Raw genomic sequence first — 20,131 nt, forward strand, 5'->3', positions numbered from 1 at the left:
AGATGTGAAAAGCCCAAAGGAGAGGACAGAGTACGATCTGTTCTGAGCAAACGAGAAACTGCAGAAATTATTCGTAGAAAGGGAGTAGGTAAATGTGAAAGTACACATCTCAGAGGTTGACAGCAGTGAAATAATTTCCCCATGTAGAGAGACTGGATGATGGTAGCCAGCATCACTGTCCTAAAGTGCTGAAACAGTGTTCAGGTTTCCAAGCTCTAGACTCATCTGCCAGCCACTGTCTCTCTTTCAGTGACTAGAAAATATTATGGAAAAAACCCACTTTCTGTAGGGGACAGCTGTATCATCCAGCAGCATAGGAAGTACTGAACCATCTACTTTGACTGCCCTGTGAAAGGAGTCTCTGAAGGGGACAGACTGGAAACAGAGTATCCCTTTCCAAACAGCAGCAGAAATTAAGCATGTGAGACAGGAGGTGGACAATATAAGGAAGCAGTGGAGAGTGAGCTAAGGAGAGACATCACAGATAAGGAGACCAGGAGTGTTTGCAGAAGACAGGAGAAAGGGGTAGCTCAAAGGAAGTGCACCTGGGCTCCTCTCCCCAGGTTAGGATGAAAGCCATGACTGTGGCTAGGGCGCAAGAGACTAGCCAGCCTTGACAGACAGAGGCGGCTGCCACCTAAACTGCCCCAGCCAAAGGAAGAGGTTGGGGGGGGAACCTTGCTACACCATTTAAAGATGCCTTATATATTTGTAAGCATCTATCGACAGTAAGGGGTCTTGTACCACACTAACTATACTGGCATGAAATGTGCATGGCAAGTCTAGAGTTAGAGTTAAAGATCTGTTTCCCTTGCTTCTTTGCACAAAGTCATCATCAAGCTAACGCTAATATAAGTAGCCGTGTAAAGGCGGTAGCTGCAATAGAGGTCTGACTGATCTGTGCCGAATATAAACCCACCTGAAACCTGCAGATGCATACTCAGCTGTTGGTCCATAGCCATTACCTGAGCAACTGTAGCATCACAGCTATTTGTACTCCCACCAACTCAATGAAAACTAAGACAATTGTGTGTGTGAGATCAAGGGAAGTACAACCCTACTTCATTGTGTATGTACCTAGGAGTGGAGGATGCATTGCAGTACATGTAGTACATCTTGACTGCAGTGAAACATGTCACTGCAATTCCTTAGGTCTCAGTCCTGTCCAAATCAAGGCTGTGCTTAAATTGCAGGAAACTATAGGCAAAAGTTATACAAATCATGCTCTGCAATTTGCATAGCTTTTGCTGACAGTTCCGTTGGGAGAGGCTTTCCTGACATGACAGCCACCAGAGGCCAAATGTCAGGAAAAGCCCTTCTGCTCAGACATCCTTTATGCTTCATTGCATGAGATATACAGGGATGTCCCAGCAGAATGCATCTGCTTTTCCAAGAATGTTCTTGGAAAAGCGGAAGCATTGCTTGGACATGGCAGACTTCTGTCCATGGTCTCCCAACAAAAGCCTGCAATCTAGACATAGCCCAAGTCTGATATTCATGAATGAAAACAGCTATAGAAGAGCTGGGTATAAATTTTTGCAGCTTTAAACCTTGCTGAATATTTACTGATAAAGGTAATGTGAGTGGTCTTTAGACACAGGAAACTGGAGTTTAGGGAAGAAGTACTAACAGAAGACCTGAGGAACAATACATAAATGGAGAATGCACAGGCTCAGGTTTTAGTTTGTTACTAAACTAACGAAGAGCCAAGTTTGGTTTAACGCACAAGCCAGATCCTCTACTGGTATAAATTAGTAGCTCTGTTGATGTTAATGCATCCATACCACCTGATGTTCTGGCCCAGCATGTCTAGATACTGTTCAAAGGAGGATGAGACTGGAGCTGCACACTTACAAAGGATCTGCTGGGTAATCTGCCTCAGCTGGCGATATTGGCCTGACAAGCGTGGACAGGCTTGCGTAACATGCTTTATGCCATGTGTCAGGATTTGGAGCACAGAAAAAAAATTCAACTGTTTCCAGAGAATTAATTCCTCAGACAACCACAGGTTAAACCTCTAGTCCAGCACCTTCACATCCAGCAACATTTGAAATCCTCTGCTGTAAACTAGGGGCAATTAATCTCTACAGATTCCATGATGGCATGGTGCATAACTTCTTTGATTAAAACACAGATGTTCTAAGCTTACAAGGAACACATACATATCTGTAATTTGAGAGCTCACTCACTGGCATTAAATGTAAAACTAAATTCTATGATCAAGATAGTCATAGCTTGACTGAGTGATGCTAGGTGCTGTATTATACTGCAAATTGTAAATTTCCCTTCATGTCACATATAGGAGATAACTTTGGGAAATCCATCTTTTGAAATATAAATCTCTTACTAATCTGAAATTCCACACAATGGTTTTATTTCTGAAAAGAAATTGGGGGAGGAGAATCATAATGCCAAATACTAAACAGCAGTATTATTCCACTGAAGACCCCAACCAGTGATCTAGTTTTATCTATTTCTCCCTTTCAGAAGTCAACTTCAATGCATCAGGAAGACCTGATATTTGCTTCTTATCTTCCATCTGTGTCTTTGTAGATTTTCTCTGCTGTATCCATAAACTGCCTAGAGCTCTGAAAGGTTTAAACTGCAATTTTACTCTGAGAAGTGAGAGTTATTGCAGAATTATATATTTCTCAATTGTTTCCATTTGAAGTTCTCATCTCACAAATAAGAGGATTCCCCTATCACTCTCCAACTGACAGCAAAGCAAATTCAACCTGTTATCTGAAAGAGCTGAGATCACTCACACATCATAAATAATATTTCAGCTACTAGAGTATGCCCTCATTTACACTGATAACACCCCATTAGTCTTCAGATGTAATACAAAAGTCCAGGGCAACAGCCTTTCAGACAAGATTGAGCGTTTTAGACCAGTAAAGAATGAATTACAAAAGAAACAATGAATATGGTATCCTATCCTATAATACCACTTCTAAATAATCACTCTTCAGGGAAGAATAATTTTGTACACAGAAGAATCTGACAATATTAATATAAATATACAGAAGGTAGGCCTTGAATACAGCAAACCTACTGCATAGAGAGAGTATATTGAGAACAGCCAAGAGAATGAAACTCTGCCCATTTCTTTGGAAGTCTAACACTTTTTTTTTTTTTCCCTTTTAAAGAGACCCAGAGTACAAATCTGTAAAAGTGAACTTTGATGGATCAAGAGGCAAAAAACACAGGACTGTAAAAGAATGATAGAGCAGAGCCAAACATACTTTGGAAGTACAGGTTTATAGATATGAATGAAACCAATAAAGAGATCCAATTCAAATAATATGAAACTCCACGGTCCTTAGACGCTTATATGTATTGCAGTTTACCTGTTACAATACTGCTTGAAAAGGTTACATTAAGTAAAAGCATTTGATACAGTCACTAAGTAACTGGGTATGTCTTTAACTTAGAGGGACTACAAATATATAATCTGATGTATGCTACGGTGTAACAGACATCACAAGGGTTCACATGCAATTGTTAACCTAAATAGCACTATGACCACTAAAATTGTGGATGGCTTCAAGAAGATGGCAAGCTTCTCCATATCTCCTCTTACAAAATTATCCCACTGAACAGCTTCAGATCACACAGCACCTTTCCTCTTCTTTCCTGTTCCAAGAACATCCAACTTTCACTTAAGAATCAACAGGATACTAAATGAATACTCCAGTAATTGCCTGAGGTAGCATCAGAGTTAAAACTCAGGTTTATGTCAAACCTCTTTGCAAAGGCCCTTTTAGAGACAGACCTTATGTTTCATTAAAGTGCAAAAATAACTTCATTCAGTTTGAAAGGAAAGCTGAGAGTTTTTTGGGGAGCGTGGGGTTAGTTGGTTTAACAAAAAACTTTAATTCAGCTTGAAAGGTTTTTGGGGAGCATGTGGTTTGGTCCGCTGGTTTTGGTTTTTCAAGCTTTAACGATAGAATGCTGAAAATGTTCCACCCTCTCTGATTCTAATTGTGATTAAAAATACTTATAACTATTTAACCCTGAATATAGTTTTCCTTCTGCTCCCCTTCAACTGTAGTTCCCACAAAGTTCCTACATAGCACAGATTTTCCCTTGACCATTTGGACACTGGCTTCCTCAGCCATTAATCACAGCAGGCTTCAGCAGTGTTTCTGAAGATTTTTTTTTTTTTTTTTTTTGCAACTTCCAAAAAACAGCATTCACCTTTACATTAATGAACTCCCATGCATCAAGAACTCGGGATAAGAATACATTCAGGGCAACAAAATTTCATCTGCCACAGATGGAGAATGCTGTGGGCAGACACTGAAAACAGCAGACACTTAGGAAAACCCACTGGAAACGCTGATATTCTTGTTCACTCGACCATCAGTCTGCAATCTCTCTGGGAAGTCCGTCACCACAGGATAAAGCAGACAGGAATGCCAACAGTAAATTCTTGCAATGCACTCTCTCCTGGCTACCCTTCTGGAGTCCATGCCTGTTCTGGACTCAATTATTGCAATTTTCTACTTGATTTCGTGAGCTCTTTCCCAAATGTGCATGTAGAATCTGATTTTCTCAAGTTCATCTCTGCGCCTCTATTTTCAGTATATTAATGAGCACTTCATCCTCATATTCCAGTAACTTCCATGCCTGAAAAACATGTAAATAAGAACAATTATTGACGCTCAGTTTCTAGACAGCTGACAGATTGCAGAATTCTCCTTGTTCAATGTTACAGAAGCGGGGTGGGGGACACACCAAAAAAATAATACAATTGCTATGCAAGGTACTGATTAGTTGATGGAAAGGGCAATTCGGCAACAGAGGCTAAAAGCTCACATTTTCCTCCCCTTTTAATACTTGTGAGGAAGGTTTCTGGACATGACTAAACTCATTCAACATGGACAGACATGAGTGAGGCAGTTTTAATCACTTTACAACTAAAACTGCCGCAATGTTCTGGTCTCAAAACAGATCAATACAAAGAAATTAGCTAAAGTAATAAGACAACAAGAGGAAACACCCATTGTAACCATAAGGCGGCCAATATTCAGGTCTTACCATCAGACATCCATCCATCCGTCCCCGATGTTCTTGATAAATCTCCTCATCCAACACGCCAAGATTTCCTGGCCCAGGTTTCCAACAATGGCCCTGATTTTATCCTATTCTCTCAGTTATGTTTTCAGTATACTTTGCCTGCTTTTGACTTTTGTCCCATTTCAAAGTAATCACAACATCTCCAATAGTCTTGAAATACCTAGAAAAAGAAATGGTGAAACTTAATTGTTAATAAATGGTGGAACATTGTTAGTATTCCATCATGCTCCATAAGCAAGCATGTGGAACACAACACAGAATAGTGGTTCAAATTACAGTACCTCCTATCTTGAGAACTTTTACTTCAAATCACTGCCTGTCATCTCTGGGGCATTTCTGATGAAGTGTAACTTTGGCACCTTCCTCAACATCACCCTTCCGATGTCTGGTTTCCATAGATTCCATGATTACGCTGTCTTCACTAAGGAACTGAAGAGCCTTCATGTCTCATTGGATGATCTGTTACTGCTCCATCTTGACCTTAACACGCTGCAATTAATTCTTGATGGAACGCCAGCTGGTACTGCCAAGAAACTGACTTTGCCCACCCCCACCCCCCTTGTGAGTAAAGCAGCCTTTTACCACTGTTGGAACAATTGGGAGTAGCAAGGCTTGATTACTAATTGGTGGCTCTTGGCTCACAAGCTGTTTAAAAGATTATTTAAATAGAGCTGTATACCAAACATCATGAAAAGATAAGAAATTTTATCAGCTGTAACTTTGTCAAGATTAGTTGTAGCTTTATTCTCTAGGAGATGCTACACAGTTGATGTGGAATTTCTTGTTCCAATCCTGTGAATTACTTGCTGTAGGACTTTGTGCAATGGAAATAAAACATCTCCAAGGAAGTGCGTATGGTCACTGTAGAGAATATGTACTATATGAAGGCAGTTTGCATCTAGTTTTGTCCTTTTATCTTGAAGTGATATTCAAAAAGGAGATAAGGGATTTGAAAGAAGATTGCGAATTTCACCTAAGATCAATGAACACACAATGTTTGAGGTGGGCAGAACCCCTCAAAATGTAAACTGAATTGATCAAAAGAATAGCTGGTGCTACAGAAAAACATGGTGACATAGAATGTAATAAAATAAAGCACAAATACTGAAATTAAAGTATAACAATACTGTAAGAACTGTAACAATGAATTTTTAATATGCATGGTCCTTTAATTTAGGAGGTCCATAAATACTACCAGTTGCAATACACAAAGCCTAACATGGCTGGAAAGCAACAACAAGGAGTCCTGTGGCACCCTAAAGACTAAGATTTATTTGGGCATAAGCTATTGTGGCCCACCTTGTCAGTTTTTGCCCATGAAAGTTTAAGCCCAAATAAGTCTATTAGTCTTTAAGGTGCCACAGGACTCCTAGTTATTTTTGCATATGCAAACTAACTCGGCTACCCTCTGACACTTGAAAGTAACAAGAAATTCAATGACATGGTCTTCACACCTGAAACAGACAAAATGACTACCATCAGATTTGACATGGCTTTTTCACTCCTCAGACATGAGCACTTGAACCTACCACCATGTTTAGAGAGCCACATCTGGATGCAATTTTAAGAGTGGGAAAGACCCAGTGGTTATTTTTGAAAGTAATATATGAGCTTCTTTGTGCCATATAAACCTTATTAAGAGTTGGAACCTGCACTTAACTCCTCCTCTACCATATTTAGTTATCACCAACAAGCATCACTTTTTAAAACAGCAAAATAAGCAGTGTAGGGTGCCATAAAATTTTCAGCAGTTACTGATTTTTTCCAAGGTGAGAAAAATATTCTCTGTCAATAATAGGTGGTCATGGAGCAATATTGCTGCATAAGAGTTACACAAACAAATCCAACTAAGGCTTTTGTAAGGTTTTTGAAGACAATTACCCAAATGCATAACAAAGAATTCACTGAATCACAGTGGCACCAATGGAATCTTTTCCACAAAGAAAAGCCAGTGAACAAAGCTCCTTTAATCAACCAAATTTATGATCTCATAGTATCAAGTTCTCTTTTCCATACCATCTACCTGATTGGCAATCATGTCTTACTATTCTTTATTCAATCATATGGCCCAATGCAATGTCTTGCAAAAGAGTGAATTACCACAGTACCTTCTTTAAATAAAAGAATTAGCACAATTACAATAGTATTTCAAGATTTACTCAAAGTTAGTGAGTCCCAGAGTTATTGTCACTATTCTTTGAAAAACTTTTGGTTGTAAATCATCCATACTTGACTATTTTAAAATGTTTAACTTTAGCAGATTCCATTTTACATCCTTTTCAGTCATTGTTTGTATTTAAAGTACTTCATCATTACATACAAAAATGTCATCTAGTTTCTTTCCACATACAAAACAGAGATATAACTAACATTTCTGCTTTGGCTACATCATTGATGACAATATTATGATCTTCATCTAATAACTGATTTAAGTCATTGCATGGATGCCTGATAAATTTTAAAAAAAGTTTATATATAAACATACTGTTCTTTACTGGCCAAAGATTTTTCCATTGTTACTTTCAGCTTAAATTCAGAAAAATAAGGTAACTTCTCTTTTATATATACTGCCATCAACTTTTCCACATATTTTTATACAGCTATTCTAGACATCCACTAAGCTATTCCAGTTGAGTGTTCACTGTGATTGCACTGACAAACTTTTTTGCTCCTGGTGTTATTGCAAGTCAATAGCAAACAGCCAGGTGGGGCTACAATGAAGCTGTGCTTGAACAAAATTTCTTGTTTCTCCTTGGAACTGAAGTATGATATACTAAACAAGGGGTTGTTTGATTGACATAATTGTGAAATAAACATTCTATCACTATAGTCCTATAAAGAAACAAGAATAGCTTTTTATCACGAGCTATATCACAAAAAGCAAGTAACTTTTAACCATCAGGCCACATTGAACATTTGTGCCTTGGCTTCTGTTGTATATTTTGTAGCATTTAAGTGCAATTTCAGTGGCAACAAACGGTGTAAGGGATGCAGTTTTTCCTCTTCACTCAATACATATGCAAAGAGTCCTAGACCAGGGATGCACAAAGTGAGGTGCACACCCCCAAGAGGGGGGGCATGATATTTTGTAAGGAGGGTGCCCAGCAATTGGCTCACTCTTCCCCTCCTCCCATGGCTTCCGCTGCCCCCACAGCCCTCTACTCCCTCCTCCATGGCCTCTGCTACTGCCATCAAGCAGGAAACAACCCACCCACATTGCTAGGCCAATCAGAACATTCAGAGGCCCTGAGGCAAGTAGTGGGGCCAAGCTGGTGAGCTCCCAGCTGAGGTAAGGTGGCCACTTTAGTCCCCTCAGCCCACATCAACCAGACCCCAGGAATCCCCAAGATGCCTGTGTAGAGTGAATGTTGCCTTTGCACAAAAATACAACCATAGGTGCAACCTTTACACAGCTTTTAGAGCTTAGACCATGAAAAATCTAGCTACAGTGTTGCAAGAGGTATTTTTCAAGCCCATGGATGTAAAAATTAATTCAATTAGCATCAAATCATCTGGTATTAAAGTGTTGGGGGTGCAGGGCTGCCTTCAGTCTGGTGACACCGCACTGCTCAACATGACCAGCTGTGAGTCCTCCCCATACACTCCTGGGGTCCTTTGGGACACCCCCTGAAGCCTCCAAGAACATCCTTCCTGAGCATCCCATTCCCTTCTTTAGCACTCCCCCCACACCCTTTCCTGTGGTCCTCCCACAAGATGGTGGGGGGTGCTACTTTCAGGACAAAAAATAGGGGCCAAAGTAAAAAGTTTGCTCACCTCAGGCCTAGACAACTTGCCCTTTTCCAAAATGTATATTGAACAACAACTATGTGGAAATTAAATGAATTGTGGGTAGTGAACCTTAATGAATCTTATTCTATTAGTGATTTATGTCAGCTTCAAATATTAATTCTGCTTTTCCAGCAGATTCTCTGAAGATAGAGACACATAATTCTTCAAAGTGGACATCCTGAAGCATGAAAATATGGCCAGATTTTGGATTGCTGCAATTTCCAGGACAGCACTAGTTTGCCTCCTTTACTCTCCTTAAGAAAGATGCCCTTCACTTTGATTACACCAACCGCTTACTCAGTTTCTCTCTGTTACTGTTCATCACGTAAAATATGTTGCAGAAAGTCGTGCTAGTCTATATACTTTCAAAACAAAAAAGCAGTCCAGCAGCACGTTAAGGACTAACAAAATAATGTTTTAGGTGAGCTTTCGTGGGACAGACCAACCTCTTCAGACAATAGCCATACCAGAACAGACTTGATATTTAAGACACAGAAAACCAAAAACAGGAATCAAGGTGAGCAAATCAGAGTAGAGGGGCAGAGGGGGAAGGGTCAAGAATTAGACTGAGACAAGTATGCAAACTAGCCCCTATAGTGTCCCAGAAAATTCCCATCCCAGTTCAAACCATGTGTTAATGGGTCAACTTTGAATATATGAGAGATCAGCAGCCTCTCTTTCAAGAGTGTTGTGAAAATTCCTCTTCAGTAACACGCAAACTCTTAAGTCATTAACAGAATGGACCACTCCATTAAAATGCCAGCTAAAAGGTTTGTGGATCAGGAGTGTTTTTATGTCTGTCTTATGCCCACTAATTCTTTGACTAAGAGAGTTTGAAGTCTGACCAATGTACAAAGTATCCGGGCATTGGTGGCACATGATGGCATATATGATGTTAGTTGAGGAACATGAGAATGTGCCCATGATTCTGTGAATAACCTGGTTGGGTCCTGTGATGGTATCTTCAGGGAAAGATATGTGGACAAAGCTGGCAGCGGGCTTTGCTGCAAAGAAAAGTTCCAGGAGTGGTGTTCCTGCAGTATAGACCATGGCTGTTGGCGAGAATCCTCATAAGGTTGGGAGGTTGTCTGTAGGAGAGAACAGGCCTGTCACCTAGGGCCTTCTGGCGTGTGGCATCCTGATTAGGGATAAGTTGTAGGTATTCAATAATCCGTTGCAGTGGTTTGAGTTGGGGGCTGTAGGTGATGACCAGTGGTGTTCTGTTCTTGGCTTTTTTGGGCCTATCTTGGAGTAGCTGGTCTCTGGGTATTCGTTTGGCTCTGTTGATTTGTTTTTTTATTTCTCCTGGTGGGTAATTCAGGTTTATGAATATGTGATAAAGATCTTCTAGTTTTTGGTCTCTGTCAGTAGGATCAGAGCAAATGCGATTGTACGTAAGGGCTTGACTGCAAACAATGGATCTAGTTACGTGTGCAGGATGGAAACGGGAAGCATGTAGGTAAGTACAGCAATCAGTGGGTTCCTGGTACAGTGTGGTACCAATCAGGCCATCCTCGATTTGTACTGTAGTGTCCAGGAAACGTCTCTCGTGTGGAGTAATCAAGGCATAAGTTGATGGTGGCGTGCAGATTGTTAAAGTCTCTGAAATTCTTCTAAAGTCTCTATACCATGGGTCCAAATCATAAAGATGTCATACATGTATCTTAAGTAGAGGAGGGGTAACGGGACGAGAGCTGAGGAATCATCATTCCAGGCCAGACAAATATATTAGCATATTGTGGGGCCAACCTATCCGTAATCAGGATGCTACACTCCAGAAGGCCCTGGGTGACAGGCCTGCTCTCTCCTACAGACAACCTCCCAGCCTTATGACTATTCTCACCAACAGCCACAGTCTATACCACAGGAACACCACTCCTGGAAATTTTCCTTGCAACAAAGCCCGCTGCCAGCTTTGTCCACATCTCTTTTCTGGAGATACCATCACTGGACCTAACCAGGTTATTCACAGAATCACAGCACATTCTCATGTTCCTCAACTATCATCATACAAGCCATCATGTGCCAACAATGCCCAGATACTTTGTATACTGGACAGACTTCAAATTTCTTTGTCAAAGAATTAATGGGTACAAAACAGACATAAAAACACTCCTGATCCACAAACCTGTTAGCCAGCATTTTAATGGAGTGGGCCATTCTGTTAATGACTTAAGGGTTTGCATGTTACTGAAGAGGAATTTTCACAACACTCTTGAATATAAGAGTTCAGCAGCCTCTCTTTCAAAATTCGACACATTAACACATGGTTTAACTGGGATGGGAATTTTCTGGGACACTATAGGGGCTAGTTTGCTTAATCTAATTCTTGACCCTCTCCCTTTCTACCCCTCTACTCTCTGATTTGCTCGCCTTGATCTTTTTTTTTTCTGACTTGTCCACCTTGATTCCTGTTTTTGGTTCTCTGTGCCTTAAATATTGAGTCTGTTCTGGTTTGGCTATTGTCTGAAGAGGTCGGTCTGTCCCACAAAAGCTCACCTAATAAATTATTTTGTCAGTCTTTAAAGTGCTACTTGACTGCTTTTTTGTTTGGTAGTTTACATTAGTTACAGTTAAATGTAATTGTCGATTGCTTTGGCCTCACTAAAAACCCAGCACACACTCCCACCCCCCCCCCCCCCCCGCTCCTAAAATTAGAAACAATTTGGAACTAAGTCATCATCAAGAACTTAATGTTGTCAACTTTTGGGATTTAAACAATAAAAGCTGAAAACATCTAGAAATATATATTTAACCCGTAAAGAGAGGAATCAATCATTTCGGATCCAGCATAGCCTGCATGCCACCTGAACAGCCTTTTTACACCGCTAAACTATCTAAACTGAAGTTCCTCACTTATTTGAGCCAGGCTGCTTCCCAAAACTCGTAAAAATCAACGTCTGATATACACTAGCTCTTGATAAACTGTGGCTCTGCCAGCAAGTGAGTAACAAATACAGAAAGCTAGTTTTAAGATATGTTCCAATTGCCTCTAAAGTATTTCACTCCAGAGATATATTAATATAGCTTTAAGTCACCGTTATTGCAGATGAGAAGTAATTCAAAACAAGGTCTCTTAAATATCAGCACTCCTTCTTAAATAACATAGCAAAATTTTGTGCCTCTTCCCCTTGCATTTCACAGAGCAACCTAGCAACAGTGATAAGATCTTTATCAACATTTTTCACTGCTATGCATTCCACCTGAGCAACACTGTATCCTCCATGGATTCTGGAAATTGTGTTGATAGACAAGTTTTTTTTTAAACAAAAAACTTAGACATCACACTCTAATATTTTCTAGCCATTCAGATTGAGGGTTTTAGTATTTACAAAACAAAATGCACAAGCTAGGAGTGTTTATTACATTTTAGATTTTGAAGTATATTTTCAGCCAAGTCTGGGCCTATGCATATTTTTATACAAATGTTTTTAAATGGTTGATATGTAAAGACTAATTTGCTAATTAAACTGCATGACCTTGTCAACTTTTGGGACTACGTGTGAAAAATCTGACAGCAGCAATCAATACTTAGTTTGCAATTGCAAGAAACAAAGTATTAAAAGCCAAGCAGAGCCCCCCCTAAAAAAAATTTAAAAAATGTTTTGCTGCATTCCTCTTTAAGTCAAATTAAAGTTTATCTTAACACAAAACCCATGCTTACAGAGACATCACCCCGCCTCCTTCAGGGATATGAGAGAAATCATCTTAAACTCAGGAGGACCACACTGTTAGGGTGAGTTTACAGTCACAGGATTTTATGAACAAGAAGTCTTGTGGCACCTTATAGACTAACAGCTATTTTGGAGCATAAGCTTTCGTGGGCAAAGACCTGCTGCATCAGATGCATGAGTGGGGGGGTGGGGGGTCAGAGGGGTATTTAAAGAGTGGGGTCCCAGAAAAAGGGGGGGCTAGAGCTGACAAGATCTATTCAGCAAGGTGGAAATGGCCCAGTATCAACAGCACTATCAAAAGAGGATAAAACAAGTCAGATCAGACAGGGGGATGTGAGCCATTGTCACAGTCTAATGGGGAGATATTAGCACCCAGAGCAGAGAAACTGCTTTTGTAAGCTGCATGTCCATCATTACATTATCTAACTTCAAACTCTCTTAGACAAAGAGTTAATGGGCACAAAAACAAACATAAAAACACTCCTGATCCACAAACCAGTCAGCCAGCATTTTAGTGGAGTGGGCCATTCTGTTAATGACTGAAGAGTCTGCATGTTACCGAAGAGGCATTGTCACACTGCTTTGGAAAGAGAGGCTGCTGAACTCTCTTTTATATTCAAATTCAACACATTAACACGTGGTTTGAACCGGGATGTGAATTTTCTGGGTCATTATAGGGGCTCTTTTGCAAACTTGGCTTAATCTAATTCTTGACCTCCCCCCCTGCCCCTCTACTCTCTGATTTGCTCACCTTGATAATATTTTTCTGATTTGTCAACCTTGATTACTATTTTTTGTTCTCTGTGCCTTAAATATAGAGTCTGTTCTGGTATGGCTATGGTCTGAAGAAGTGGGTCTGTTCCACGAAAGCTCACCTAATAAGTTATTTTGTTAGTCTTTAAAGTGCTACTTGACTGCTTTTTTGTTTTAAGACAAGCTTGTAATAGTGAGCTCCCCAATAGACTTGTCTCTGGCTCTTATTCCTTTTGAGGATACTGATACTGTAGTTGGGGTGCATGTTCTCTCTCCCCTCCATCAGAGAGGAACTATGTCTACTTTCTTTTATTAATTTTGGGCTATGGAAGGAAGTAGAGAAGAGTGGATGACATTCATGTAGTCTCTAGAAGAGCCTTCCACCTTAATAAAATGGGACATTGTGAAGCTCTTCCTAAAATATGGAAAGACTTGACATTAACCTCCTCTGAAAGTCCAATCCCTTGACTGAGAACGTTTTGCCCCCAGCTCTCACGTTTCATTGTGGGGTTTGAATTTGCATAGTTCCCACAGGCATACAACTCTTATGGAGGTTAGCAGATTAAAATTCAAGTTTGATATAGCTAAAACCATGATCCTCTGTTTTGAAAATCATGACCAAGACCTAAATGAACATCAGAGGGAAAACATGAGCTTGATGTGCTCATTACAGCCTAAACCACAGAGGAGGCCAACATTAGACAAGGCAGCAGCAGGTCTGAATCTCCCCAGTCTACATTTTATGCAGCTCAGAGTTCGTACCGGCCTTCCGTGAAGTCTGGCAAAACTCGTTTCTTGCCCTCACAGATGCAAGAACAAAGTCTGAAAAAGTGGAACTGGATCAATTATTTCCACAACAGCTTCTTGCAGAGGGAGAAGCAGCAGCCATTAGAGTCAGAGAGGAAGCTGCCCAGCCACAGCAACCACCAGGACCCTTGCTCTGGCACAGCTTCCTTTCATTTCTCAGAAAGGCTAAGCTGAATGCTAGGCAAGAGAGCAGCCTTGCAGACCTGCCCCTGCCAACTGCTGAGAGGAGAGGACTTAAGTGTTTTTGAAAATTTTATCCTATATCTGTTGCACCTTGATTTTTGACCTTCATCTCTAGTGAAAACATACACAATTACACAAATCTGAATCAAGTGCTACCTAATGTTGGAGGCCTCCGACGTGAAGTGGCACCAGTCCCCGCCAAAAAAAGCACACTCCTTTGCTATGATGATCCAAACCATCCTCACAGACCTTTCAAAAGCCATTGGTCCTACACGTACCCCTCAAAACAATCAATCAAATGTCCCCAACAACTACAAGGATGAAACCAGACAAGCACTATACACGCAAACTCCCAATGAAAAATTATAAGGGGCAAAAATATCCTATATTCCCCAGGGGTGTACACTTCTGGCAAATTTCTCTCTCCACAGATGACCTCATCTAACCAGATGATGCCATATCATCTTCAAAAGATGGGTTTGGGAATGTAAAATTAATAACTGCCAGACCAGGGATCAGCAACTGCTAGCACAGGTGCCAAGACCAGCACGTCAGCTGATTTTCATCAGCATCTGAGGCAGGAGCCCAGCCCTGCCCCTCCACCCCCATGCTCAAAGCCAGGCCACCTGTGGATTAGCAAAAGACAAGCTAATGCTACCAACTGCCAACTAAATGATAAAGCTCTGCATCTTTATTAATGAATGAAGCTGTTGTAAGTAGGACTATAAGTAACTTTAAAAAAATCTCACTGGCTCTCGGACAGTACATAGATGTCAAGGGTCAAATTTTGGCACTTCGCCTTGGAAAGGCTGTGGACTCCTGTGCTGGACAGATGCTAAAAATCATGGTCTCAGAGACACTGATTTTATGAGTCATTAAAACAATTTGTGACCTGCTACCCATCCTTTGAACCACAATCGGAGTTGTCAATGGCCCAGTTCATTTTAATTTTTTTTTCCTTTCAATCTGTGTTAATCTCTTACATTTAACACCAAGGATGGGGAACCTATGGCCCAATCCGTAAGGCTCAAGGCGCAAGCCTTGACATCCCATCCCCTGCTCCCGTGGCTGGACTGTGAACACTGGCTCTCTACCGCAAAGAGACAGCATTAAAGTCCCTGTGCGGCTGGGTCTGTACAACGACATTCCCCTTCACACCTGTTTTGGAGAATGGCAGCGTAGGAAAGCACTCCCTTGCAGGCTCCACCCCTACCACTCCCACTGGCTGGGAACTGTGGTCAATGAAAGTGATGGGGGGCAGTGTGGAGCCACCTGTGCCCCCAGGAGATACACCAGGTAAACACACCAATCTCCTGCCCCCTCCCATACCCTCTTCTCTTTCCAGATCCTGCAACCTTGCTCCTGCCCTCAGCCGGCTCCTACACCAAACCTCCAGCCCAGACTCTACTCCCTACACCCTACCCCCAGTCTGCTCCTGCCCAGCACCTGCTTCCCCACCTTCAGCCCACTCCTGTCCTACCTCCCACGCAGACCCCAAACCGCATCCCAGTCCCGCATCCTACACCCCACCCAGACCCCAAAGTCTGACCTGGCTCCTGCATCCTACCTCCCGCTCAGATCCTACCCTCCACCCTGTTCCCACACCCTACCTCCTGCCCAGACCCTATCCTTCACCCTACCTCCCACCAAGACCTTGTTCCCCCACCCTCAACCCCAGCTCACTCTTCAGCAGCCCCCTTCTGCACATCGAACCCTTCATTTTTGGCCCCACAAGCATAGCGGTCCCCACAAAAATCTACTAGCCCCCAAGGAGAAACTCTAAGTCAGGGTTGTGCGAAATTTTGTAAAGGGGGGCACAGCGCAATCATGCCCCCCTCTCCTGTATCCTCCATTGCCTTCCCAGTGGTCAATCTGCTCCTGTTATGCTGCGGAAAGCTGTCTCCTGGCCTTCATCCCCGCACCCCTTGCTCCCAGGCAGCAACTCCCTCTGGTGTCTCTCCCAGAAGGGTGAGGCCTTGTTGTAGGACAGCAGCTTAATGAAGACCCTCCTGCAGTGAAGTGAGTGGCAGCTGAGTGTTCAGGTAAACTCCAGCCCAGCTTCCCACTGAACACAGCCTGCCCCACACTTTACAAAAGGCTCGTCTTGCAGGAGAGGCCAAAGGGCAATGTGGTTAAAGGAGTAGGACAACTTCACACTCTCTGAAGACCTGCCAGCTTCTCACTCCCTGCTCCCACCAGGCAGGGCTAGCAGGAAAAGTAAGTCCCCGTTTAGCAGTGTGCCGAGATCTCCCAAGCACTGGCTCTGGGCTCAAGCTCCACCAGGGGCTTTGCTTTACAAATGATAATTCTATTTTATATGTTGTGTTCAGACTTAATTCCTTTCTGGGTTGGGCCTGCTTTGAAGCTTTTGTGAGCTTGATATAAAGAGAGGAACATACCTTGTTTAAGTTTCATTGCTGGTGAGAATCCCTTATTGTAAGAAGCAAAAACAAAAAAGCAGTCATGTAGCACTTTCAAGACTAACAAAATAATTTATTGGGTGATGAGCTTTTGGGGGACATGTGGGGGGGGAATGTCCCCCAAAAGCTCATCACCCAATAAATTATGTTGTTAGTCTTGAAAGTGCTACATGACTGCTTTTTTGTTTTGATAGAATGCAGACTAACACGGCTGTCTCTCTGTCACTATTGTAAGAAGCAGCATTAAGCTCCAAGGCTAGCACAATCACAATCAACCTCTTTTTGTTTAGTGCCATGGTCAGAGTGCCCAATCATAGTGCCATGCCATGAGCCCAATCAATAAATGAGGAAATTTACAAATTTTTTGCTGGTCCCTCTTCCTTGAATGAACTAAAAATAAGTCAAGCTGTTCAAAAAAGAAAGGGGCACTCAGAAAGCGGATTCATCCACTGCCTCCCTCCATATCCCTGCGCCTCTGCCACCACCGTTGCTGAGGGAGCATGGTGCGTCTCACCTGGAAGATCATAGCTCACTTCTAAGGCATCAGCAGTGTTCCAAAGACTGTGCCCAATTTGGTCTGCACCAACAATCGACACTACAACAAAAGTTTGACTGTATAACACCATTGTCATGCCAGTCGCCATTTACGCTAGCGAAACGTGGAAAATAATGTCAAGAGTAGCACACAAGCTCAATGTATTCCACCAACGTTGCTTGGGAAAGATCCTGGGTGTCACCTACCGCGATCGCGTTACCAATGAGGAGATACTACAAAGATGCAGGTCACGGGCACTACAGGATTTCGTGACAGAGCGCAGAGTGCGGTTTGCTGGACACATTCTGCATCTGACAGATCAACTGCACCCAAAGACTGCAATGAGATAGGTACCAGCAGAGGGAAGAAGGAAGAGAGGCAGGCCACTCAAGACCTGGCGCACCACATTTAAGGAAGACTTAAACATTGGTATATCATGGGAGGAGGCGGAATTATTTGCAACCGACCAAAATCGCTGGCGAGCACTTGTTGCCCAATGTGCCCAGCTGCACAGGCGGACCTAAGTTTAAGTAAGTGGGCGGAATGGTAAAATCAGCTCCTTAAATTACCCTTCTGAACAGAGCTTCTTTTAACTGCTATTCTTGAGTGCCCTGGCTTTCTGGCTGGAACTCCAGAAGCAACTGGGCAATAAAGGTTCATTTGGGACTTTAAGTTTACAAAAAAATTCACTACCACAGTATAGGAAGCAAAAGGAGTCTTTCAAGTAGTATTCAGTGATCTGATTTATCCCTGCCTAACAGGCCTCTAGATGATTGTATCAGCCTCTAAAACTATTAGAGAACTATTGGGAGAAGAGTGTCATTGAATGGTCCAGCCAGGGAGAAGAGTTTTCCCAGGGACCCTCAAGTCTAACTCATTTATTTATAAACTTGTCCCTAAAAATCCTTAATGAGACTACCATAATCTTTTCCAAAATTTTGCATGAATTACTGTTGTACACATTTAATTTCTTCCCCCTGCACCACCAGGAAATGGGTTGCAGTACTGCAGGCTGTTAGTAGGGGCACTAGACTCTCCAGAGACTCATGCATAGAATATGCTGCTGGTGGAAAGAAAAGGAGATAAAGGGTTCCTTGCAGCTGGAGTTCCCAGTACCCCTTGAGAAGAGACAACAGCAAGCAGAAAACTCCACTCCTGCTGGGGCAGGTGTCTGGCCTGAAGGGCCAACTGAGCTGTGGAGGGGAGCAGGTGCAGGTACCTGGGCAAGGTGGGTCCCTGCAACGGGGCTCTGGGTGCACTGGCAGAAGGGAGCATCTTGGCTGGGCTCAGAGGAGGAAGGGGCTGCAATGTCTAGCCCCCATCTGGGCTCTGGGGGATGGGAGGAGGCAGAGAAACAAACTGTGTGGTTAGAGGGTTTTAATTCTCTATTCCAGGAGAAAAGTTTGTGTCTCTCTGTACTGTTACAGATATACTTGCGGACAAGTATTCTGAAATAGTGGAACTAGTGTGATTATGTAGGGTTGTTCTGACAAAAATTGCAGAATTTTAAAATACTATGCACTGAATTTTTTTTTTCTGTCAAAGAATGCGCACAGGAGCACAAAATGAAGACAAGCAAGGTCTTTTCTCTATAGATTTAACAGGATACATGGAGATTCTTTCTAGCTACCAGCTGAATTTTTAGGATCTTCAACACATTTTCATGACATTGAGGATCTTAGCAAAGAAATGAAGACTCTGGAATTTCAATATCAGGCTCAGACGAATGGGAATCTCCCCGTCCTCCATATTCACACCAACAGTAGAGGATGGGAAGATAAGGCATACATAAAAGCTTATGAAGTTTGCTCCATTTGAAGCAAAGTCAGATTCAAGAACAAGAAAACAGATAAAATTGTTTGAAGGGTTTAGAGGAGGAGTGCCCTGCCACAGAAAGAATCCCAAGGACAAGTTCTCAGGTATGTGGAATAGCATGTATTCCTCTATGCTATTTGCATTTGGTAAGGAGGAAAGAGGGAAAATCCCCCAGGTTTTGGAGATTGTTTTTCCATCAGTGTAAAGCCCTGGGGAATCTGGAAGACTAACATCATGTCAAAAGGTCACCATTCTGCCAGGGAAGAGCAGACAGGTCCCCCTTAATGCAAGCTACCCTTTCATGAGCCACCAGAAACTGCCTCGGGAGGAGGGACCTGAACTTGAGTTGGAACCCAGAGTGGGCTGCACAGTAACAGCACAACTGGGGCACACTGTTCTTCCACATAGTCTACCTCCTGTTACTTTGCTGCACCTAAAGGCTAAATGACAGCTAAACCTTGCAGATGTCTTTTCATTGGCTATCACAAAAGCACAAAAAAGTTTCCTGCCAATGGAATAAGTTGGTAAAACTAAAATGATTTTTGTGACTTTCTGAACTGGATAAGGGACAGAAACTAAGGTTATGTTTGTGTTCACTACACTATTGCTTTAAAATGTTACTTTAATGTAAAATTGCAAAATTCAGCTAACCATCACACCAAGTGATTGCTGCATCATGGAATAAAATACAATCATTCAGCTATCATCAGCATTATCAACATTGGAAAGTAGATTTTGTGCTTCAGCTCCTAAATTTTCAGAATAATATGCCAAAGCTGCTTTAATAATTCTAAACAGAGTAAATATGCTTTTCATTTGCAATTACCTGTTGCGTAACACATGAAGTTAGATATTCCAAGTCTCTCAAAGTTACATTAGGGAAAGTAATCAGCCAACTACAGCTTTCAAAATCAGGTCAGAAGCAGTGACAGATCTAGAATCTGTATCTGCAACCTATTGTGAATCAGTAAAAAGAGTAGCAGAAGACATACCTTGGAACTGCTCCCAAAACAATCAAGTTCGCTTTTTGTTTGTTATTTCCAATTACAGCATTTTTCATATCTCTGTAAATC

General features: G+C 42.0%; 1 protein-coding gene and 1 long non-coding RNA gene across 6 annotated transcripts in view; both read right to left on the reverse strand.

Annotated features, from left to right (window-relative positions):
• The window catches only part of ARMC8 (armadillo repeat containing 8), a 138,223-nt gene that overhangs the window by 107,504 nt on the left and 10,588 nt on the right, over positions 1 to 20,131 (reverse strand). For 4 of the 5 annotated variants that reach the window (XM_075004058.1, XM_075004057.1, XM_075004060.1 and 1 more), the window contains one exon: positions 20,051 to 20,122. The exons of the other annotated variant lie outside the window; for it this stretch is intronic. In XM_075004058.1, coding sequence (XP_074860159.1) covers positions 20,051 to 20,122 — 72 coding nt within the window. The remainder of the gene's footprint in view (positions 1 to 20,050; positions 20,123 to 20,131) is intronic. 5 annotated transcript variants of the gene reach the window in all.
• On the reverse strand, positions 3,271 to 5,565 carry LOC142018552 (uncharacterized). The gene is made up of 3 exons (XR_012646853.1): positions 5,364 to 5,565; positions 5,044 to 5,242; positions 3,271 to 4,632 (listed from the first exon to the last, which is right to left on the reverse strand). It is a non-coding gene; the product is annotated as an uncharacterized LOC142018552 (long non-coding RNA).

Source organism: Carettochelys insculpta, chromosome 10, assembly GCF_033958435.1.
Source record: "Carettochelys insculpta isolate YL-2023 chromosome 10, ASM3395843v1, whole genome shotgun sequence".
In the NCBI taxonomy this organism is placed as follows: domain Eukaryota; kingdom Metazoa; phylum Chordata; order Testudines; family Carettochelyidae; genus Carettochelys; species Carettochelys insculpta.